Consider the following 25,263-nt stretch of genomic DNA (forward strand, 5'->3'; position numbering starts at 1 on the left):
CTGCTGCAGTAAACAATCTGATCTTCTGGCCTAAGGGCCCTATTTCACAGGAACGATAATCGGCCCCATTCGGCCGATTATCGCTCGGTGGAATAGAGAGAATGATCAGACGATGATCGTGTCATCGGCTGATTGTTCATTTAGGGCCAGACCTAGAATCATCGTTCCCCCACCGCGAATCGCTACGGTGGAATAGCGGTGTGCGGCGGGCAACCGACGATTTGAGAAGCGCAGCATACATTACCTGCAGGGCTTCTCCTCCGCTCTGTCTTCCTTCCTCAGCTGACAGGCCATTCTGAAGCTACAGCGCGCAGGACCCAGGGAGGAAGACAGAGCGGAGGAGAAGCCCTGCAGGTAATGTATGCTGCAAGGACATCGGTAACGATGTCCCAGCAGCCCTCGCTCAACGATCATCGGGTCGTGGAATAGGCCCAGTAAACAGTAAACGTTTACATCGTTGATCGGGCCCTGCTCGGCCCGTGGAATGGGGCCCTAAGGCTGGGTTCACACTACGTTTTTGCAATCCATTTAAAAAAAAAAAAAACGGATGCAATTGTGTGCATCCGTTTTGATCCGTTTTTCCATCGACTTCCATTATAAAAAAAGGACCACAACAGACACATAAATGAGGTCGACTACGTTTTTGTGTACATTAAAAAAAAACGGATTCGTTTTGATCTGTTTTTTTTTTTATAATGGAAGTCAATGGAAAAACGGATCAAAACGGATGCACACAATTGCATCTGTTTTTTTCATCCATTTTTTGCAAAAAAACGGATGAAAAAAATGGATTTAAAAAACGTAGTGTAAACCCAGCCTAAGGCAAATGCTCTTTATAAAGAAAAATAGAGACCCGCCCAGTGGCTCAGAGGAAACTTCAGAAGCATGAGCAGCACAATAGGGCAAAGTCGGCAGCTATTTTTTTCATATGTTTATACTGTATTTTATATAATATGACAGGTACACTTTGGATGTCATCAGCATCAATGTGTTATTGCATAAGAGCAATGTGTGTAAGAAACTTTCCAAAAAGATCAAGCAGAAAAAATATATTATCTTTTATTATATAACAATGTCAATAACACAACAGTTAACAAACATAGCACAGCGTGTATCTGGAGAGGGCAGGGAACCAGAGCCCATGTCTGTAGGCTAGACTGGCATCAAGATCAGTGGGACGTAGCTCAAATTTATCACTGCAAACTTAAAAAACGCATTGGTAGTCAATATCTTTTATTAGACCTGTTTGTTTTTTTATAGTGTTTCAATTCAAAATTAATCTGGGAGAGGGAAATGCTTTGACGACATTGAACTTAAAAAGGGTAGAATCTATTTGCAATATGTAATGTGGATGAACGTGAGTCGGGTAGACTTTGGCCATTTAGATTTGTAGTGTTTTAGTAAATTGTAGAACTTTGTTAGCCCGAATGTTTTTGTTTGTGTGTACATTTACGTGTGGATATTTATATGTATTACTCCCTTCTCTCCTTTCACACAAAAAAAAAAACTCCAGAAATTCCTGGAAGGCATAGCTGGATGATGGAATCATTGCCACTCTCCGACACAACCTTGCTTTGTCCACTTTTTTACTGACATGTTTCTAAACCCATAGTTCTAGCCTCCAATATTCCAATATCACACAGTGTAACTCACTGCAAACACCAGTTATTTATGGCAGAGGCATGCAGGTGAATTCATGAAGTGCATGAGTTTTTCACTTTCTTTCGTATACATGTAGGCACCATCGCGGTGCAGTCTGCTGTGTGAAGTGCAAAGCCTTTAAATAGGCTCTTTCCAACAGACATATTTTCTTCACCAATATATCACCCATCCGACATTGCTTTCTATCCTATTTGTGATCCCGGTGTCAGAAGAAATAGGGAGAAAGTGAAAGACCAAGGTGAATGTTTGTTTTGAGGTGTTCCAGACAGTTCGGCATACAAATCTCGTCCTTTCGACATATGTCCACTTTGTGTGCTCTAGAGACACTTTGCCTCGACTTTATCCGACACATTTGTCTCGCGTATGTTTTGTTAGCTGTTCTCATTCCAGTCTGGCACCATGCCTACCCCATGAACAGAGTGGTACTGGTGTGGAGATAGGGTCCGTGGAACACCATGGGGGTAGAGGAATTCAGAGGACTGAAGTGAAGATGCCTGCTGTAATCCAGACTGAGGAGCACATTGCCTCACGATAGCCTGGTGAGAGGGTTGATGTTGGAACATAGTATGGGTATCGGCAGACTGTGAACCTGCATGGTTACCCAATCTGGGCATGAGAGAACTGGAGGTGAAATGAGCAGAGAAGTGCTGGTAAGGCAGTCGTTCCATGGATTGCATCCCTCCTCCAACGGTACAGCTGCTATAGGAGGGGACACTCGACCAACTGTTACAAGAAATGTCTTCGATGCCTGAAACTTGTTCTGTGGCAGGTGTTGAATTTGCATACATACACGCCTGGCGTTGGGCAGACTCTGTGCGGAAGGATGTTGAAGATGAAGAGGAGGAGGATGGCTGGGGGTACCCCGACCTGTAGTAGGGATCTTCCTCGCTTGGAGATGTATCCATATAGGGCTTTTTATAAGGATGCTCAGCTGAATCTTCACTTGCTGCAAAGAAAAAAAAGTTGTTTTTTTTAATGAAGAACAAAGATGTCACTTAGAAACACGTATAATACAGAACCATTATTTATGATATTGCCATCAAATGCTGACCATATAGATATATAAATAATAACTTTATATTAGCAATTATAAATGTTTATCATATTTAAATGTTTATTAGCCTATAATAGGTAGTGATGTTACCTGACACCCATTAGGATTTTTTTTAATTAAAAATCAACCATATACTATTATAATTCCTAAGATGGCCATTAGATTAATGTTAGATTAGTATCGGATATCGGTGGGACCTACCACTCATCTAATATGGAGGTCTCTCAACTCTCTGATGGAAGAGAATGATCACGATGGTTGCAATCAAACATGTTCTCATGCAAAACATGCAAAGCATCCAAAGTAGCTGTCCTATGAAAGGTAAAGATCATGTCCTACAATGCCACCTACTGGAGGTAGATTTCCTTTAAATTAATGCTCAACTCTCGAAGGGCCTTAAAACATGACTGGGGATTATATACCAAGCCATAATTTCTCCCAGAAAGGGGAATTACACATTTGTACCACCCCAACTTATTTTTTTTTTTTTTTAGATGTGCAACTCTCCCTTCTGGTTGATAAATAATCCATGAATTGGTTCCAAGGCCTTTTGGGGGTCAAAGATTGATTTAAACAGAAGCTACCCTCAGGAGTTGGCATTGTATAGCAAGCTCTTTTCCTTCTAGAGAAGAGCTACTTTGCATACTCTTTTCCCATTACAATTGCATGGCTTTTAAAATGAATCTTTACCCACTGACTCACATAACCGCCCCCACCCTCCCCCCATGCGATTCCCCTTCCCGGATCTGTTTTTTGAAATCCTTGTGTTGCCATCTTTGGAGTGAAAAATTATCTTTTATTGTGCAGCAGCGGTGTCAATGAGGCAGGACCAGGAGCATTCGTGCCCTAGGCCTGCAATGCCTCTTGATTCTTCTTCTCCACCCCCTGGTTTCTAGTGCCAACCGGCCCAAATATCTGCTGTACAGCGCTGATTACTTGTGCACAATAAAAGCAGATTTCTTACTCCAAAGATGGCACCACAAGATACAGGAAGGACTTTAGTCCATGTAACGAACTGTACCAGTGGTTTGGGAAGGGGGTGTACAGAGTTGCAAAACACCACCCAACTGGACACAAGAGTGGTGATGTCTCTGGAAGAAGGTGGCCAAATTTTCTTAACATTGGATAACCCCTTTAAGCCACTGACAGCAATCTAAAGTGTATTTAAGCAATCTAAAGTGTATTTAGGCTATGTTCACACTACGTAAAAGTATGGCCGTTGTTGCCGATGTCAACAACGGCCGTGCTTTTGGCGTGGTGGAACAATGCCTGTTTCTTTATGGGATCCCGGCCGGAGCGTACACATTGTAAACGCTCTGGCCGGGATCCCATACGGGGCCGCAAATAACTGACATGTCAGTTTTCTGCGGCCGTAATTCAGTGAATTCAGTGAATTCCGGCCACAGAAAGACCTGTCAGTTTACACAGTGAAGCGAGCGGCTCCTGTACTGGCCGCGATGATCTGGGCACAGACCGGCCATTCCATAACCCGGCCGGGGTCACGGAACAGCCGGTCTGATACGTAGTGTGAACATAGCCTTAGGCTGGCTTTAGAAGGCCTGTTACTAAGAGTAAAGTCTACTGCCTGCAGACCAGTGTGATTGGTAATTCAGTGCAATTTAACATTGTAGCATTCCTCCTTTGAACTCAGTTTTGAATTTTAAGTGATTTAGGAGCATTTTTTATGGACACCGGACCATTTTACTGTATACAAGTTTTCTGTTTTGAATTTGAGTTGAGAATTTGAGTTTCAAAATTATTTTTGACAAAGATTCATTGTACAGATCTTGGAAAAGCGCCCAAATGAAAAAGTAAAGCTTTTACACCATCCTTCAATAATGTAAAAGAAAAACTCCATTATAACATAGTGCTCATATCCAATGTCTCACTGCTACATGTTGACTTACCTTTCCTTTTTGTACAGTGGTATATAGGACCTGGTTCATGCGGCAAGGAAGTATATGAGTTGGAAGGAGGCATTAGGTCCTGAGAGGTGCTGCTTACACCATTCTCACACTGATACTGGGAGCTGAGGTTAGAGGAACTAGTTATATTGCGGGATTCAGAGGGGAATGGGCTATGGTTAGATGTAACCTTCTGTCGCACAGTGCTTCTTGGAACAACAGGATACTCTTTGCTGCGGAGAAAACATAAGCAAATATAGAATAAACTAAGTTATATTACAATTAAGGCCATGTGCACGTGCGGCTATAGCGGCCGCAGAAAACTGTCATGTCAGTTGTTTGCAGCACCGCTCCAGCCAGGATCCCATAGGCAGCAAAGGCAAGTACATTGTCGTAATAATCACGGCCATTGTATAATGGCGGTGGTTTTACGAAAATGTACGTTGTGTGAACATAGCCTAAGACTGCATAACTGCAATTCATGTTGCAAACTGTTAGATAGCTATAGGTCAAAGAGACACATATTATCTTTCATGTATTCAACTGTGTTTCCAAAACATAGAAAAATGCTTTCTTCTCCAGCTTGCTGTATTTTCGGGGTTTGGGAAAGCCTCGTTGACACTTTGCACTAAAGGATGAAAGCTTTTTTCTATGTTCTGGAAGCACAGACAGATATATGAAAGGTATCAAGTGTCTCCTTGACCTATCAGCTGTTTAACAGTGTCTGCAGTTTGGAACCAGATGGGCTGTAATCAGTATAATTGGTAAATGCTAAATTTATTTTTACAAAGTTGACATGTGCATAGACAGTGCTTCCTCCACTCATAACAGCTGATCTTAAAGGGATTAGAGGTTCCAGATCTAGCCTGCTTACAGAAAAAGCATTTCTTTGTGAGACAATCCCTATCATCCTTTCAGGGCTCTTGGCTTATTTTACAATGTTACATGTTAAATGTTACATAAATGGCATTTCAAACACCAAACCTGTCTTTCTTTTAGCACAAATGCAGCTACAGTATGGTACCAGAACGGAATTAATATCTTTTAAGGGTAATACATACCCTTAAAACATATATATTTTATTTTATTTTTTTTACTGTATATATTTCCCCTCTTTATATATATTTTCCCTCTTTTAAAATGTTTCTTCCTTTTGTACTTTTATGTAATTAGTTTAAGCTCTGGAATGTATGCCACAAAGTAATCCACACACTCTTCCATGCATAATGATATACAAATGTATACTTTTCCGAAATACTTCACTGTTGGATGAGAACCCAAGTCTAATTCTTACTGCCCTTAGCTGGTATGTGGGACGTTTAAATTGGTTTAGAACCTTGTAAATACAATTTTAATTGTAGGAATATGACAGTGATTGGACTCGACAAAATCTGTGACAGAATATAATTCAGATGGATAAGGTGTAACATATTCTGTGGGTTATGGTGACATTGTTGTATGCACACATGATATACACTGGATTTACAAACATCACTGTGTTCGAACAATTCAGTTCTCCAACCACCGACAGTTATCAGAGGTGTTCGGGTACCACTGTTTAGAGCAGGGAATCCCTTAATTATGAAGAGATTCCCCCGTTCCTACAAATGGGGTTTCCTGGCCAGAAGCAGAAAACTTTTGCTCTGAAGTAAGCCCTATCTGTACGGCTGCTTCTGAGCCAGCTTAGTGTGCCAGCCAGGCAGGAATTAAGTTGTTATGTTGTGCACAAAATAATGTCTTAACCCCCTAGGAGTCCTGTCTGTGTATTCATGTGCACAGCAGCTTCTAGTGAGGGTCACATGATCATTATAGGCTGCTGTGCACACGAATACACAGATAGGACCCAGGAAGAGTAAGTGAATCCTTTCCAAAGAAGAGCACAACACCCATCATTTTGCTGTTCTGCTTCTCCTAGAGGGTTAAGAGGTCATTCTGTGCACAGCATCACAAATTAACCCCTTACTGGCTAGCAAACTGAGCTGGCTCAGCAGCAGTACAGACAGGGCCCCCTCTGAGCACAGGTTTTCTGCTCTAGGCTGGGAAACTCAATTTGTAACAGTGATTCCCTACTCCTATAGTAAGGAGCTGTGTGTAATGCACTGCTGCGTACTGTATGCCCAGAGGAGGCAGGTGGTGATGCTATTGCATCATTACTTAACTCTTTACACTCTGTGGGCTGAGCTCTCTGCACTTGACCCATGGAGCATAAAAAGCAATTTTATGTATTTTAAGGGCCCAGTTTGAAATCTGAATTTATTAAGGGTTTTGGTCGAGCATCTTGAGTTGCGCTCATCTCTACTCTACATACTTAAAGTGTCACTGTTGTTTGGGAAAAATTTTGACATGTCATAGAGACACGTCAAAAGTTTTGATCGGTCCGGTTATGAGTGTTCAGACCCATACGAATCGGGAGAACAACCCAGGAGAAGATGGGCTGCAGCACATCCTCTCCCCTCTCTGTGTTAGAAAAAAAAGTTGGGCCCATAATGTTAGTCTATAAAGCCTGACTCTTTTTTTCTTACGCATTGCAGGGAGAGGACGCGCTGCAGCCCGTCTTTTCCCGGGTCGTTCTCCTGATTGGTACGGGTCTGAACGCTCAGACTCGGACAGATGAAAATTTTTGACATGTCTCTATAACATATCAAAAGTTTTCCCAAATGACATTGGCACTTAAAGATGTGTGGCCTAACAAAGCTGTGCTGCTATGTATCCTATTTGTAGATTTTGTTCCTAAATCTGCTTGCCCCTGCTATCATGTCATTCTTTAACGAACATAATGAAGGTCTACCTTTGCATCCTGGACATGCGGTGCAGCTCCATATCATCGCTTCCTCTAAATCCCTTGGCAAATGGATTATTTTCAATCTTTAACTGGGTTATCTATTAAAATGATGTGAATATAATTCAGGATTTAGTATTACAGCGATAAACTCTTTGCATGATAAAAATTATGTCAATTAAAAAAAAACTCTTTGCATTGGTCCATAATACAATTACAATTGCCTAGAACATTTACTACAGACCTTTATAGTTTCTAAAAGGGTTTCCCACCATAGATATTTATGGCATATCCACAGGATACACACCACTACAGGAAACACTACTTATGAAGCTTAGCAGGTCACGTTATCTGAATCTCTCATATAGGTTATTTATGTGGCAAATGGGGGAACTATTACAGTAATGAAATCATTTGTGCAGTAATATAGTGATCTATAAATCATGAACACTGGAGGTTCCTTTACTTCTGGATACTGGTTTAGTATAACATAAATACATAATGTTATATTCACAACCTGAGAACTCTGAATAGATGATACATTCATTAACATTTACATTAACATCCGTAGTGAGAAGACCTATATTGGGCACTAGAATATAAGTTGCACTATGGTTAGCTCCTTCTTTTATGAAAACACCCTATTACTGAGAGTCATTTATGTTGGTGTAACAAGGTAATATATGGCTGTATAATAAGATATGGCTTACTGTATGCCATAGATAAACCTACTGTACTACAGTAATTCCTCAGGTTACAATGGCCTGGAGGTTACAATATTTTCAACATATGATGGTCTATTCTGGACCATCGTAACTTGAGACCAGGCGTAACATACAACGCTACAGATGTCCCTGTAAATGACTATTTCAATTTCTTTGTATTTACTGTATAAGTTGCCCAACGTAGAGACTGCAGATTCGTATAATAAGAGGCGTTATTTGTTGTCAAATGACGGATGTCCCAAAAAATGGCCGTCATTTTGACTTTGTCTTTTTAGGCAAAATAACTGGTGTTGTTTTAAAATGATCATAATGATTATAATAATCAATATCAAAAGGTGTTGTGTGAACATGGCCTAGGACCACCACCACACAGCGCTTTTTCCTGGCTGTTTAACAACCAATTTTTGGATAGCCATCATTTTGCGGCCAAATAACGGCCATTATTCTACAATTAATGGCCTTTATAAAAAATTACAGCTATTATTTGCCCGCAAAATGATGACTGTAATGGTGCGTTTACACGTAACGATTATCGGGCGAATTTGCGCGATAACGATCGAAATCGAACGATAATCGTACGTGTAAACGCAGCGAACGATCAAGCGACGAACGAGCAATCGTACGTTTTGATCTTTCAACATGTCATCAAATCGTCGTTCGTCGTTCACAAAAAATTCGCGATCATTCCGTGTAAACAGTCGTCGCGCGATAGTCCCGCAGCACCGCCCGCCGCCCGGCCCCCGTTCGCAGCCCGGCCCCCCGCTCATCCGCAGCCCCCTGCGCCGGCTCGATCGCCACCCCCGCCGCTCTCATCGCCGCTGCCGCTCTCATCACTACCCACCGCTCCGGTCGCCCCCGCCGTCGCCGTCGCTGCCCCGATCGCCCCCGCAGGCCCACGGTCATACGTTACCTGCTCCGCGCAGCAGGTCTTCAGCCATCCCCGACTCCGCTCTTCAGTGCACTGATTGGCTGAAGAGGTGAGCCGGGAATTTCAAACGGCTCCTCTTCAGCCAATCAATGCAAGGCAGCACTGATTGGCTGAAGAGGGGAGCCGAGAATTTCAAACGGCTCCTCTTCAGCCAATCAGTGCTGAAGAGGAGCACTGATTGGCTGAAGAGGAGCTGTTTGAAATTCCCGGCTCCCCTCTTCAGCCAATCAGTGCACTGAAGAGTCGGGGATGGCTGAAGACCTGCTGCGCGGAGCAGGTAACATATGACCGTGGGCCGGCGGGGGCGATCGGAGCGGCGGGGGGGTTGGCGATCGGAGCGGCGGGGGCGACCGGAGCGGCGGCAGGGGTGGAGATCGGAGCGGCGGCGGGGGTTGGCGATCGGAGCGGCAGCAGTGGGGGGGGGGCGACCGGAGCGGCGGCGGGTGGCGATGAGAGCGGCGGCGATGAGAGCAGCGGGGGCGGCGATGAGAGCAGCGGGGGCGGCGATGAGAGCGGCGGGGGTGGCGATCGAGCCGGCGCAGGGGGCTGCGGATGAGCGGGAGGCCGGGCTGCGAGCGGGGGGCCGGGCAGCGGGCGGGCCGGGCTGTGGGCGCGCGTTAATCGTACGATCGGGCCAATTATCGCTTCGTGTAAACGCACCATGAAAAAAAAATACATTTACACCAAACGGCCCAAAAAAATGTGTCTTTTGAAAGGGGTTGTCTGGCGGTGCATATTGCTGCTGATGCATATAAAAAAATAAACCTTTCCACGCTCCCTCTGTGTCCTCTTCTGGTGTTGCTGGTTTCCCCCACTGACTACAGAGCCTCCAATTCCAAGATAAACTCGTCTTGGGAATGACAGGCCACTCAGCTCAATCAGTGCCGCCTCAATCAGTGAATGAATCAGTGAATCAGAGTTTGTCTCGGAAGTGGAGGTTCTGCAGGCTCTAACCACCGGACAACCCCTTTAAGGCTGTGTTCCAACTGCGACCCTTTTGTAGCCCTTTTTTTGGACAGCTGTCATTTTGGTGCAAGAACGTGTCCATTTTGTGTAAATGATGGCCGTCCCAAAAAAAAAAAAAAAAAAACGCCTTAAAAAACGACAAAAGAAAAAAGAGGTTGTGGGAACATAGCCTAGCGATTCAGCATGCAACAACCTCATTTATATGTCACTTTCATTTACCTATTTTAACCCCAATTTTTGACTGTTGACATAAGAGAAAGATGTTTGGAGAAAGTTGCATGAAAAAAAAAAACATTTGCGCAAAAGTGCAATTGAGAACATGTGTGCATCACATTGCATCTTGCTGGAGAATACAAGTACAATCAAGATGTTTCCAAGATAAAAAAAAAAAATCTGCTGCATTATTTAGGCCAATTGTCAGGCCATGCCATGTACTGCGGAGACTTTCTAATTCTCCCCTCCTCCCTTAAATTAAAATGTGAAGATGGAATTCTTTCCAAGGGTCTGTATATATTTTTATTTTATTTTATTTCTTTCTTCATTTTAACATTTCTCCACATGGGCAAACTAGTTCACTTTATATACAGATGTTACCGAAGAAAAAAGGATTGGCTGGCTCTACTTCTTTCCAGAAACCCGTAAAATGTGTGCATAAGCCTGAGAGAGGCTTGGCAGCTCAGTAAAGGACCTTTGGAGGATTTTTTTTTCATTAACTCTTTCAGGGCTTACCAAGAATCACATACAAATGTGTTTACCCTTTAAATGTTAACTATATGTTATCAAGGTCTATGGCTCCAGCATATGTTCCTTCTCTCAAAGCAGTAGCAGTAGTTGTGCTAGTTCATTGTGTCGGGTTCATTCTTGTTTGCCACAGAAGCGTCATTTTAATATCACTTGTGGGAGAGAACCAAAGGAAAGACAAGAGGTTTCTTACCTTGTGGTTTTGGTAAGATGTTACAGCTATAAATGCCGTCTCGGAGAAGACATGAGTACAGAAAGCAGTGTTCTTGGACCCAAATCCATTGTTTTCATCCGCTTTAACTATGTGAAGCCGGGGCTGGTATTTGTGCATGGAATTGAGAATGATCTAAAAGAGAGAAGACAACATTAATCTGTGTATCATTGTATTATATCAATTCAATTAGACTTTCTTCTTATCTATGTTCTAAAATTATTGGCAAGGAATAGAAGGAAAACCAAGAAAACAAATACATAATGATCCTGTAAGAAGAAGAAGGGAAATGCTTGTGGAAACATAACGGTGTGGTTACATGCTTCTATGAGCATGTAAGTGGATTGGTATTGTAATATAATTCAATGCATTAAAGAATGAACTGCAACAATGCACCTGTTAGTCAGCTGACTAGTATACATTATTGTACAGTATATCATTGTGAGGCCATGTTCACACCCTGTATTTTGTAAAGTGAATGTACCATCAGGTACATCGCTTTGGGTTTTCTACTTTAATGGATCGGCCGTCCAGTTTCCGTGCGCAGATCTTTTTCGGGAGCATCGGCCCGTCCCGGAGCACTGGTCCATTGTAGCACTGGTCCATCCATCGGTCCATCGGCCCCCAGTGTGATGAAACCTCCCTCCCCTCTGTGACATGGTTCCATTGATTCCAATGGAAGGGGAGATCGCCACACTGGGGGCCAGAAGGACTGCCCGCAGTGCTCCAGGGTGGACGCCTGCTCCTAAAAAGATCAGCAATGTGCACAGGAACTGGACGGAGATTCAATAAAAAGACCATGCCACCAGCATCCGCGAAGCAATGCTGATCCATTAAAGTAAAGAACCCAAAGCAATGTACCTGATAGTACATTTGCTTTAAAAACATCCGCCGTTTTAATTTAAAGTAACTGCCATTATTTTCAATCTTCAATGATTTCCATTAAAATCTATGGAAACAAGGGCTGTTAGTTCACACAATGTATTGTTCAATGTTTTTCAGCGAACAGTGGCCGTTATTTTTCCTTGTTCATATAGGGGTTTTTTTCACTGTCCTTTCACTATCTTTTCAAATAGATTAAAGGGGTTATCCAGTGCTACAAAAACATGGCCACTTTAATTCAAAGACAATACGACTCTTGTCTCCAGTTCAGGTGCGGTTTGCAATTAAGCTCCATTCACTTCAATGGAACTGAGCAGCTGTCTCTGGAAGAAAGTGGCCATGTTTTTTTTTAAAATGGACATTTTAAAATTAGCCACTAATGGCGCCATAGACTTCAATGTTAATCATTAAAGAATGAAAACAATGGCCATTATTTGAAATTCAAATGGTGGCTGTTATTTTGCAGCATGTAAACATAACAATGTATTTAAATGGCTGCATGATTAGTCATGTCATGTAAAAGCACTGGAAGTAAGCACCGATCTTGCTGATACACACTCATTACTCACTGGGAATAAAAACTGTAAGATTTTAGGCTTATTTTAAATTTTAGACATGGAAAATTGGAAAAAACATTACCAAAAGTTCTTAAAAAGGCATTTTCTGATAGCACATTACTTTTACGGATAAGTCTTTAAGACCACAAGTCATAGTCACAAGCAAAGGTTTAAAAAGGAACAGAACCAGGAGATGAACTGAATGATTGAGACTATGATACCGTAGCAGTGCTTAGGAACAGGAACAGTACTTAGAAGTAAGAACATTTGTGAATAAGAACAGGAAGAATCTATTGAATGGTGCAATGAATACACTACTGACAAACACCATATCAACAAGGGGTTCTTCAGGACCTTTCAATAAACCTATTATTTCTTTATTTCCTGTGATGTTAAGTTCTCAGTGACTTCCTGTTTGTTCCAGGATGAGTGATGAGGTAGGTGGGGTCAGGCATCCTCCCCATGGGCTGGCTAAAATTCCACATGGATTTCACCCCACCCTCCTCCTAAGGTGGCTTAGGGGTTACCAGTGTTGCAGAACTGGAGTCCTAGGATGACATCATTGTCCCACCAAGGACAATATCTGCAAGGAGTTTACAAAGAGAAAAGGTTTGCTGAACGGCACTGTGTGGCCCAATGGCTCAGGTTCGGGTGCTCAGTCTCACGGTCCCAGACCCAGGTCCCGGCGATAAAAGAAATGTAGAGATGAGGCGGCACTCCAGATATAAGTGAATAAAAAAGTGGTTTGGTTTATTCACCCAACATGCAACGTTTCAATCTACTCAATGAGATCTTTGTCAAAGATCTCATTGAGTAGATTGAAACGTTGCATGTTGGGTGAATAATCCAAACCACTTTTTTATTCACTTATATCTGGAGTGCCGCCTAATCTCTACATTTCTTGCAAGGAGTTTATATGTTCTCGCTGTGGTTATGTGGGTTGGGGTCTCCACCAACCATAATCTAGCCCTGTCTACATACACATTGGGGGAGATTTATCAAACATGGTGTAAAGTGAAACTGGCTCAGTTGCCCCTAGCAACCAATTAGATTCCACCTTTCATTCCTCAACAGACAAAAATGCCATATACCTGTATATGCACTTACAGCTGGGAAACATCTCTGTGCAGATGTTGCTCTTGGTGGGATTTGAACCCAGAACCAAGGATCTACAAGGCAACAGTACAAAGCACTAAGCCACTATACTGCTAACATGCTCATATTCTAAAGATCCAATATTTCAGTTATTGTATTTTATTTAAATAAATGAAATATTTATTTTAACCTTCAACCAAGAACTCCAGCATTTCAAAAGAAACAGGAGACCTGTATACACCTTATAGTGATGGCCAAACTCACCACCAACAGGGAGGGGGGTTCAGCTGATTTAAAGTGACTCTGTACCCACAATCTGACCCCCCCAAACCGCTTGTACCTTTGGTTAGCTGCTTTAAATCCAAGATCTGTCCTGCGGTCCGTTCGGCAGGTGATGCAGTTATGGTGCTAAAAAACAACTTTTAAACTTGCAGCCCTATGTCAAATTGGCGTGGCCTAGAGTACCCATGCCCTAGGATTGCGACACCCCTCTGTCCCTCCTCCCCTTATTATTAGAAAATGCCCCTGGAACATTTTTTCCTATTGATCACCTGTGTGAACACTACACATGAGCTAGATCGTTAAGGCACCTGTGCAGTGCTGAGACAGGTGATGAATAGGAAAAATGGTGAAGAAGGCGGGGAGGAAGGACGGATCGGTGTCACAATCCTAGGGCATGGGTACTCTAGGCCACACCAATTTCACACAGGGCTGCAAGTTTAAAAGTTGTTTTTTAGGACAATAACTGCATCACCTGCCGAATGGACCCCAGGACAGATCTTGGATTAAAAACAGCTATCTGACAGTACAAGCTGTTTGGGGGGTCAGATTGTGGGAACAGAGTCACTTTAAGTATAATATGTATGGGGATCCTAGACTGCCCAGCTGCCATCTTACCCAATCCACTTATACACAGGTATTCAGCTCAGAAGGAGGGTGTCTAAAGACCATAAATATTAGACCGAATCCACCAATTTCAACAGGACCAGATGACCATCTAACCATCATGGTTTTCTTATTTCCATCCCCAACAGATGGTCAGCCATTTTAGGTTTAGTATTATTATTACATTGCAACTCAAGCGTCATTCAAACCTGTGATTAATAAACAAAAAAAAGTTGGCATGTCACAGCGACGTAATTTGATCAGTCAGAGCCTCAAGAGAACTCCTCTTTCTCTCTGCTCTGCGGCTGTGTGAATGAGATGTCCACATAGATCCTATTCCACGGGCCGAGCAGGGCCCGATCAACGATGTAAACGAGCGGCGATCTGCTAGATCGCCACTCATTTACTGGGCCTATTCCACGTCCCGATGATCGTTGAGCGAGGGCTGCAGGGACATCGTTACTGATGTCCTTGCAGCATCATACATTACCTGTCAGGTCTTCTCCTCCGCGCTGTCTTCATCCCCAGGTCCCCCACGCTCTAACTTCAGAATGGCCGGTCAGCTGACAGGCCACACTCAGCCAATCACAGGCCGCGGCAGTCCCGGCCTGTGATTGGCTGAGCACTCCGTCAGCTGATCGGCCATTCTGAAGATAGAGCGCGAGGGACCCGGGGATGAAGACAGCGCGGAGGAGAAGACCTGACAGGTAATTTATGATGCTGCTGCTTGTCAAATCGTCGGTCGCCCGCCGCGCACCGCTATTTAACCATAGCGATGCGCGGTGGGGGAACGATGATTTTAGGTCTGGCCCTAAATGAACGATCAGCCGATGACACGATCATCGGCTGATCATTCTCTCTATTTCACAGAACGATAATCGGCCGAATCGGGCCAAATGGGGCCGATCCGGCCGATTATCGTTACTGTGGAATAGGGCCTTTACTGTATATTAAGTGGCCATCTCATCACCTGACTTTTCCCGCCTCATTCTCCCGATCTGTCATGGTCTGAACAGATCTTGACTGGTCAAACTTTTAATATGTCTCTATGACAAATCTAAAGTTTTTGTTAAAAAGAATGGCCGTTGAAAGCAACTCTGTACCCACAATCTGACCCTCCCCAAACCACTTGTACCTTCAGATAGCTGCTTTTATCAGGTGATGCAGTTATTGTCCTAAAAAACAACTTTTAAACTTGCAGCCCCGTGCCAAATGGGAGTATCTGTGCCCTAACTTTGTGCCACCCCTCCGTCCCTCCTCCCCACCCTCTTCATCATTAGGAATGCCACTGAAACATTTACTGCTGTCTGAACATTGCACAGGTGCCCTAACGATCCAGCCCATGTTCAGTATTCACACAGCTGCCGAATAGGAGACAATCTTCCTGGAGCATTCGTAAAGATGAGGAGGGTGGGGAGGAGGGACGGAAAGGTGGTGCCAGCCTAATGCATACACAATCTAGGTCACGCCCGTTGGGCACGGGGCTGCCAGTTTAAAAGTTGTTTTTTAGGACAATAACTGCACCTGCCAAACGGACTGCAGGACAGATCTTGGATTAAAAGCAGCTGACGGTACAAGTGGTTTGGGGGGGGTCAAATTGTGGGTACAGAGTCGCTTTAAGTTTTTGCAGCAGGTTTACTGGTATGGTTCAGTAACCTTATTGCACAGATTACAGGGCAGGCAGTTTCGAGGTACAGACAGTATTTGCTCTAACAACAGTGAGACAGGTGGAAACTTCATCAGGATTTGGGGGTTAGTTTTGCTTAACCACTGGATTCAGATGAGGAAGGTTTTGTACAAAGTGGTTTAAGACATTCTGTGACGTCACTCAATGTTCCTGCTGTTAAAGGGTTAACTCATGTCACTAAATGCCCCTATTTAAAGCTGTAAAGATTTCCACTTCTGAATAGGAAAATCCATAAAGTTACAGAATTGGGAAGAATAACCATTTCTAGGGCTATGTGCCAGGCTGCAGAAGCAGGCCTTTGCCCTCTCTTCCAAGGCAGTTATGGTAATAAAAAAAAATTATAAAAAAATCTGGGATTTTAAAAGGAAAATTAACTCTTCGATCACACATCCCCAGAGTGTTCTACAGTAACTGTTTGGCATACTGGAGAGGGTACGGAAATGTTAAAATGCATCAAACCCGATGCCACAAAGACACACTGTATGGCTATGTTCACACAATGTCACAAATTGAGAAAAGGCGTCCGATTTTGGTATTAAAAAAACGTAAGTTTTTGCGTCGATTTAACTGACTGCAATGGCAATGCATTAAACTCAATGGGAAGACAGACGTCCAATGCACACAACGCATTGAATAACGGATGTTTTGCTGCGGGCGTCAAAATAATGAACATGATCATTATTTTCAGACGTCTTTTGCAAACAGCGGACGTTTTTTATTAGTTGTTCACACACAGTTTTTCTTTTGTCACTGCTCTTTCTCCGTTTTTACTATTAAATTCAATAGACTTTTCAATTATGCCGCATCCAAAGGGCAATTAGTAACCCAAACTAGAATAATGCACCAATAGCCATCATTGCACTAAGGGGAGGCAAGGCTGCTAAATGACGTCCGTTATTGTAGACTCAAAATAACAGACGTCATTTTAAACAGAACTGAACATAGCCAATGGGGAATTTGCTATGTTGGTTTGTTTTCCTGTGCACTCACCCTTCCTGGGCTCCCAAGCTGTGGCTCCTCTTCCTGGTGGACGAGTCTATCCCAGGCTGCATGATAATCTCAATATGCTGCCTGCTCAGGAAAGCAACATCTCCAGCTGTAGCCGATCTCTTGTAGTCCACAAGTCTAGAGTTACCTGAGTCTCCACGAGTGACAGAACAGGGTGCTGATGGTTCTCTGTTCCATCACTGTACTCATCTATGGATTCAGGCTATGTATTCTTGGGTTCCTGGAGCAAGGGCCACAGCAGAATATGAGTAGTTTAGTTGGCCACATGGACCCCAGATGGCTGCCCAAACTGCTCATATTATGATCTGAAACTGACATCAACACAGCACTGTACAATGCCGCAGTCCTGCTTAGCAAATTGGAACAAATGTAGCATCAAATTACTTCCCTTACAAAATTTACTTATTACCAGGTCACGGAACGGCCCGTCCCTGGCCGGATCATCTCGTCCCTGGCCGGATGATCTTTCCGGCCACGGAGCTCTGATGCGGGCGCATTAGCGCGCGCCCGCATCAGAGCTTCCCTTAGCCCACAGTGAAGCGAGCGGCCAGAATTCACTGACAGGTCTTTCTGCGGCCGGAATTCACTGAATTCTGGCCGCAGAAAACTGACATGTCTGGCTGGAGCGCATACGATGTGTGTACGCTCTGGCCGGGATCCTATTCAAAATAAGGCTATATTCCACCCCCACTCTGCGGCGAGAACTACGGCCTTAGTTTTACTTAGTGTGAACATAGCCTTAGGCTGGATTCACACTACGTATTTGCAGTCCATTTTTTTTTATCCATTTTGGCAAAAAACTGATTGAAAAATACATAAAAACCGGATGCAATTGCGTGCAGTCTGTTTTGATCCTTTTTTCCATTATTTGATCCGACTTCCACTATTTATAAAAAAAAATAGATCAAAGCAGACGTTTGTTTGTTTTTAGCACACACAAAAACACGGTCGCCTTCTTGCTTATGCATATCCTTAATAAATGTATTGTTAATAATTTTGCCCTCAAAACCTGAAGTAGTCAGTTTCCCCCATGGTATTAAGACCTTTGGGGACATTTATGAAAGTTACCACTGGGGCGTGCCAGTGAGAAGGCACAGAATTGCCCCTTCTCTCTGGCACATGCCTGCCGTCTCCCTCACTCGCCCCATGGGCAGGCAGTGGGGGCTCGAGAGGCCATGGCAAGGCAGGGAGGAGGCACGCTCGCAGGCGTAAATCATGACCAAATCTACACCTGCTGGAAGCAGCTATCTGTTGCGCCGGTTGCAGGGCCAGGCGTCTGGCTGGTCGGATTAACTGAGAGGCATGCTTCTCTTAGTGAATTTGGCTGGGTAAAAGGCAGTGGGGCCTAATTTAAGACTGGTATACGAATACGCCGGTCTTAATAAATCCCCCCTTGTCTATATTAGGTCTGAAGATGAAACGGCGCTGTGTGAATTGAGATAAATGGTTCTACAGGGATAGGTTGCATCTCTAGGCTATGTTCACACAACGTATGAGATCGGCCGTTCCGTGACCCGGCTGGGTCACAGAACGGCTGATCTCTGAAAAGATCATCCCGGCCATTACTGCAGTACCGGCCGGATGATCTTTGCAGCTGCAGAGTTCTGATGCGGCGCATCCGTGCGTGCCCACATCAAAACTCTCCACTGCACACTATGGAGCAAGCGGCCGCAGCCGCTCGCTCCATAGTGTGCACTGACATGGTTTTCTACAGCTGCTATTCACTGAATAGCGTCCGCAGAAAACTGACATGTCAGTTGTTTGCGGCACCGGTAGTGATCCCAGCCGGATCGTATCCCAGCCGAGATCGCATAGACAGCAAGGTAACGTATATTTTCATAATAATCACAACCATTGTACAACGGCCGTGGTTTTGCGAAAATATATGTTGTGTGAACATAGCCTTATTATATATGCACTATATTACTATGTACTATATTATGTATGCACTATATTATTATGTAGTATATTATGTGTATTACGTATGCACTATATTACTAGGTACAATGTGCATTGTGTATGCACTATATTACTATGCACTATATTATGTATATCATGTATGCACTATATTACTAGGTACAATGTGCATTGTGTATGCACTATATTACTATGTACTATATTATGTATATCATGTATGCACTATATTACTAGGTACAATGTGCATTGTGTATGCACTATATTACTATGTACTATATTATGTATATCATGTATGCACTATATTTCTACGTACTATATTATGTGTATTACGTATGCACTATATTACTATGTACTATATTATGTGTATTATGTATGCACTATATTACTATTTACTATATTTTGTGTATTATGTATGCACTATATTATTATGTACTATATTATGTGTATTATGTATGCGCTGTATTACTATGTATTATATTATGTGTATTATCTATGCACTATATTACTATGTACTATATTATGTGTATTATGTATGTACTACATTACTACGTACTATCTTATGTATGCACTATATTACTACATACTATATTATGTATATTATGTATGCATGGTGGGCTAAGAATGAATGATTTTAATGTCTCCCACCCATCCTAAAATTGAGAATTAACCTTTTTTTATGTAACTTATGACAAGCAATACTTTGTATATGTTATAAATGCCAAAATGCAAATGATAAATGTCAGTGAGATACAGAAGATACAGAGGGATACTGTATACCTGGTTGCACTACTAATATTCTTGATAAAACAAGAATTTTTATTACATAGGTGCAAAGTAAAAGTCTCCATCATTTACAAGGGATAACTACATGTTCATCCCCACTATAACAACTGGCGTCAGTGGAAGCCAAGTCGCGCCAGCCACTGCAACAAGGGAGACATCCTAGCTCACGAGGCCCCTCTTATCCCGTTGGCTTAGCCAAATTCCTTTGACATGTAGGTAACTTGCAGGCCTCAGCGGTGAATGATCTAATGGCTTTTAATTTCATTACAGTGACTCTAATTGAGAGGCTACCGCTGCACTTTAGCTCTGAGGAGGGGGTATGCTACCCTATTCCCCCCCAGTCTCTTCTCACAGTAGGGGCACGGCTGTTACCCCCTTGTGTCTACCCCACCCCCATTCTCCCTCCTCACTTCCCACCACTGTGCTGCGATAACTACATGCTTCGTTACACTCTGACTCTTTGTAGCCTGTAGAGATGATGCATCTCTCTGTGGATCTACCATCCGGATAATTCACTGTCAGTTACTAACTAGAATTGTCAGGGCGACGTTTTGCAGCCATAAAATCTCTATGCAAGTAGCAGGTAGGTATAGAAGGTGATCTAATAAGAATCACAGAAATATGTTTATAATTCTATTATAATATAATTATAGTAATTAAGTAATGTAAAACACAGTATAGTATAAGTAATGTAAAAAAAAAAACAGAATAGTATAAGTAATGTAAAAAATAATTTTATACAATACAAACAGTGGTTTCTATATTATATAGGTAGTGGTATATTATATAGAAAAATCACCATAATATAAGTGCTTTCGAAGTCAAACAATACAAGTAATGTTGAAAGTAGTGCTGGTTTAGGCAGTAGGCTTTATATGTGACAATACTGTATGTTCGTGTTCTTTGGGATATTTCATTGAGAATAATGGTTGGTGAGAAGAGTTTACTACCAGTCTAGGTAGAGGAAGATGTCAGCCGGGGCCTAGGTACACACAGAAGACTGGCAGGTAACATGTCCACTGAATAGACTTTTTGGACAGTCCAGTAATAGGCAGTGAACATCCACCTGAATGATCGCTGGATTGTTAGTGCAACTAGTCGCTTCCATCATTGTGGGCAGTACATCCTTTTTATACACGGGAATATGAGCTGCTGGCAATTGATGATTTTTAGTGCCACATGATCCCAGCGATCAGTCAACCAATGAGTATTTGCTTGTTCATTGGATAATCATTGTGCTAGTTAAATGCATCATAATATAGAGCGGAAGGAGCTAAGTGGCTTGATATATATCTTTATAGGAAAAGATTCAGTATAACTTGTAATTTATTGATTAAAATCTCTAATGTTTGCATGCTAAGGAGTACTGTCTATTGAGAGACCCCGCCCACTGGAATTTCAATCAACAAGTTACAAGTTATACTGAATATTTTACCCCAAAAATATATATATCAATCTGCTCAGTTCTTCCTGCTCTATAATATGATGGTGATAGATTAGATAGCATTGTCTTGGTGACAAGTTCCCTTTAAGAGTGCCATATAATGCAGCGCCTGTGACCATAAAAGTGCAACGTAATACGGTAACTTTGACCATATATAACATAATTATTGTATGTTACCCCAGACATCCACAGGATCTATGACCTGACTATTATGTTTGGGGCAACCTGGCTGTCACATAATGTCTGCTGATGAGAAAGACAAGCATACAAAATCTTCATTTAAATTTACAATTTTTTTCTTTAAGCTAGTGACGAATGGCACAGGCTTTGTGCTTCCTTTTTATATTGGTGCAAATACCCTCGCCAACTTTTCAAACCGCTGTAAGTTTCTGGGAAGCACAGGGTTTTGAACTAGTAGTAAAAGGAGTAGTTGAAATCTATTGTGTATGGGGGCAATTGTTGCATGTTGGAGTTTAGCGTACCCAGTTCCTCATTGGCCCCATTGGCTCCCTTTAGAATGCACACTTATAAGAGCATGACCTCATGTTAGGGCTGGCTACTATATAAGACACTATTGGGAGGGCTGGCTACTATATAAGACACTATAGGGGGCTGGTTACTATATGGGACACTATCGGGAGGGCTGGCTACTATATAAGACACTATAGGGGGCTGGTTACTATATGGGACACTATCGGGAGGGCTGGCTACTATATAAGAAACTATAGGGGGCTGGTTACTATATGGGACACTATCGGGAGGGCTGGCTACTATGTAGGTCTCTAATAGTAGGCCTGGCTAGTATGTGGGGCACTATTTAAGGTGGCTACTACATGGGGCACAGTAGGGATTACCTACTGCTTTAGGGATATAATGGGAAAATTACTTTAGGATAGGCAGTGCCAGGAACGCCGTATGCTGCTCTGACAATGCCAGAAACGTTGCATGCAATCTTCATTAAATATCATGGTTTGTCCAATTTTTTTATTTTGGCCCACTGTGTATTTGAGTTTGACACCCCTGAGCTACACAATGTTTGGTTATGCTTGAAAAAGGAATGTGATATTATGAGAGCCGAAGCGTCGCCTTCAATGCAATTGGCATAATAAACTGCAATTGTTGAGATGATACTGTCTTCTCTTGCTTTTGATGAATGTTTATCTGGGTGAGAACCAACCTGGTGCATCAAACCACTGTTCTCGATTTGGTAGACCATTACCAACACTAAGTATGACTGTAAACTGGAACAGTGTCAAAAACAAGATTTTTTTTTTTTTTTTTTCTTTACAAAATATATTGCTTACTACACATTTCCTATGGCTTTGATGCATTCCTCCCATTCCTAAACCACTGACAATGTACGTTTTGTCTAGCAGTTATTTTGGTATCTCTATTATGCAACCAATAGTAATGTGTCACTGTTTACTAGTAACCACAATAAAAAAAAAAAGAAATTGAGAATCTGTTGAATAGAAATTCCCTATCACTGTACACTAACATTCCAGAGCTGGCGTGAGTGGCAGAATGTGAGATTGCTCATAATACCTTTAACCAATCTACTGCCAACTATCCCACAGCGTGAGATGGCAACTCATTTGTTATCGAAATTGTGTACAGCATCAAAAGTTATCCCCATCTTCCGTGATAATCTACATGCATATGAAGGTTAAAGGGTTAAAGAAGACAAGATATGTCGAAATGGAATTTCCAGCCATTCTAACGGATGCTGATAGAATTTGCCTGTTGTCTTATGATAAATATACAGGCTCAAAGCAGGACTTATCTGTAGAAGCCTTTGAAGAGTGACTTAACCCCTGCAAGAGTGACTGAGGTTTGGAAGGAGCTGCTTGCACTTCCATCCGGCCTCCTGTTGCCCTCTGCTCCCCTCATTGCTTAGATCTCTTTGTCTCTGGAACTTCTTATCCAATAGTGGATGTGAGCTGGGCTTGATCCTTTGTTTACTGCAGGAGATGTCTCTTTTGTCTCTTTCTTCATAGGAACTGAGAAGCCCAAGTCAGTTTGGCTAATGAGGGTCATGCATCAATTCTCTGACCAGTTATTGGAAAAGTTTTTGTTTCTATAATTTACCAAACTATGGTTTATTATATTCCATATTTTTTATAAGGGACTATACAATGAATTATTTTCAAACAAAAATTTCTGAAAATATTTTTTTTTTTTGTGTTTATAGAACAAAAACACCTTATTTATCTTTTGCTTTCATGCGTTTTACTTGGTTGTGATGCTAACCGGGATGGGCTCTGGACTGAATCAGTCTCCATCCCTCTCTGGCAGCTGATAATATAGTCCCTTCTGTTTCCCAATCATAGCGAGCTAAGAAGGAGGGGTCTTTTAGTTATACTGCCATGTTACTGACTCTGACCCTTCCCTGACAAGCAGAACTGCGCTGCAGTGAACTGAGAACAAGACGCCAAAGTAGTTCCAGCTCACCTTCCACTGGAATCACAGTAGAGGAGAAAGAATCAGCCGTTCCCGTGCACAGCACCACGATGCACAATAATCCAAGGTTCCAAATAACCCGAACTTCAAAGTACTAGTTGCTTGGAACGTTGAATTATAGAGAACAGAGTATTAGGCTGCATTCACACTATGTATATTTCAGTCAGTATTGTGGTCCTCATATTGCAACCAAAACCAGGAGTGGATTAAAAACACAGAAAGGCTCTGTCCACACAATATTGAAATTGAGTGGATGGCCGCCATATAACAGTAAATAACTACCATTATTTTAAAATAACAGCAAATATTTGCCATTAAATGGCGGCCATCCACTCAATTTCAACATTGTGTGAACAGATCCTTTCTGTGTTTTTAATCCACTCCTGGTTTTGGTTGCAATATGAGGACCACAATACTGACTGAAATATACGTAGTGTGAACCCAGCCTTATAAAAGTGCACGGATGCCCGGCTGTTGGGAGAGTGACTGAGCATGTATGTCCACCAGAACTCAACTCATTAGGTGGTCAGGTACATTTTTTTTGAAACCCCAAGTGGATTCATACAATGAATTGAATTTAAATATTTTGTATTTGGGAAAAACGGGTTTAAAAAAAAGTATACCCATTTCAATATAATTCTATGAATTAATGTATCTATAATGTCACCTTAAAGGGGAACTATCAACAGGTTAGATGTATCTAGGGGATGCTAAGGAGGAAGGTATGTGTGTTACCTTCCTCCTCGGCGCTGATCCCATGAAGTTAGTCGGGGTAAAGTCCACTCCGAAGTACCCTTAAGAGCAGTGCCGCATCATCCGGCCCACCCCTCCATTGATTATCAGCAGTGCTCTTAACAGCGCACCGGAGCGAAGATCTCTCTGACTGACTGTATGGGAACGGCGCTGAGGAGGAAGGTAACATACATACCTTCCTCCTCAGCACCCCGGGTTGGTTAGATACACCTAACCTTTAGTGTATTGGATTATATAAATGGTCCATACAAACAGGTTTAAGCTATGCTCACACACTTGGAATGGCCGTGTCAGGACTTTATCTCTGCGGAGTGTGATGCTCCCCTCGGCTTGTGCTGCTGAGAAGGCACTGATTTTCTTGTATTCTGTTTCTGTGTTTTGTTTTGCAGTGTGTGAACACTGGTTTATCTGCTCACTTTGTTTTGTGGACACACTCGACTTCACCTGCTAATTTCTGTCTGGCCATGTCATGGTTAATCTGTGTTTTGGTTCTGCTGTGCCTGACAGGTCTTCCTGCTAGTAGATCCGTTTTGTTCTCAGCTATCTGTGCTTGGAGATCAGGGGGATGGTCCAATTATGTCCTGGACCAGAACCCTGGCCTCCTATATAACTAACCCCAGTCTGTGCACTCATTGCTGGTCATTGACTAATAGTACTTTTACACAGGCAGATTTATCTGACCAACTTTGGAAGCCAAAGTCAGGAATGGACTTGAAAAGACAGGGAATCTCAGTCTTTCCTTTATGACCTGCACCCTGTTTATAGTCTGTTCCTGGCTTTGGCTTCAAAAATCTGTCAGATAAATCTCCCTGTGTAAACGCA

General features: G+C 42.5%; 1 protein-coding gene across 1 annotated transcript in view; it reads right to left on the reverse strand.

Moving 5' to 3' along the window:
• Nucleotides 1-1,121: 1,121 nt before the first annotated feature.
• TBX5 (T-box transcription factor 5) overlaps nucleotides 1,122-25,263 on the reverse strand; it is a 72,066-nt gene continuing 47,924 nt past the window's right edge. The window contains exons 4-7 of the mRNA XM_069964116.1: nucleotides 10,953-11,105; nucleotides 7,409-7,500; nucleotides 4,624-4,853; nucleotides 1,122-2,608 (exon numbers count right to left, since the gene is read on the reverse strand). Of these exons, the coding sequence (XP_069820217.1) occupies nucleotides 2,034-2,608; nucleotides 4,624-4,853; nucleotides 7,409-7,500; nucleotides 10,953-11,105 (1,050 nt within the window). The 3' untranslated portion in view covers nucleotides 1,122-2,033. The remainder of the gene's footprint in view (nucleotides 2,609-4,623; nucleotides 4,854-7,408; nucleotides 7,501-10,952; nucleotides 11,106-25,263) is intronic.

The sequence above is a fragment of the Dendropsophus ebraccatus genome, chromosome 3 (genome assembly GCF_027789765.1).
Source record: "Dendropsophus ebraccatus isolate aDenEbr1 chromosome 3, aDenEbr1.pat, whole genome shotgun sequence".
Classification (NCBI taxonomy): domain Eukaryota; kingdom Metazoa; phylum Chordata; class Amphibia; order Anura; family Hylidae; genus Dendropsophus; species Dendropsophus ebraccatus.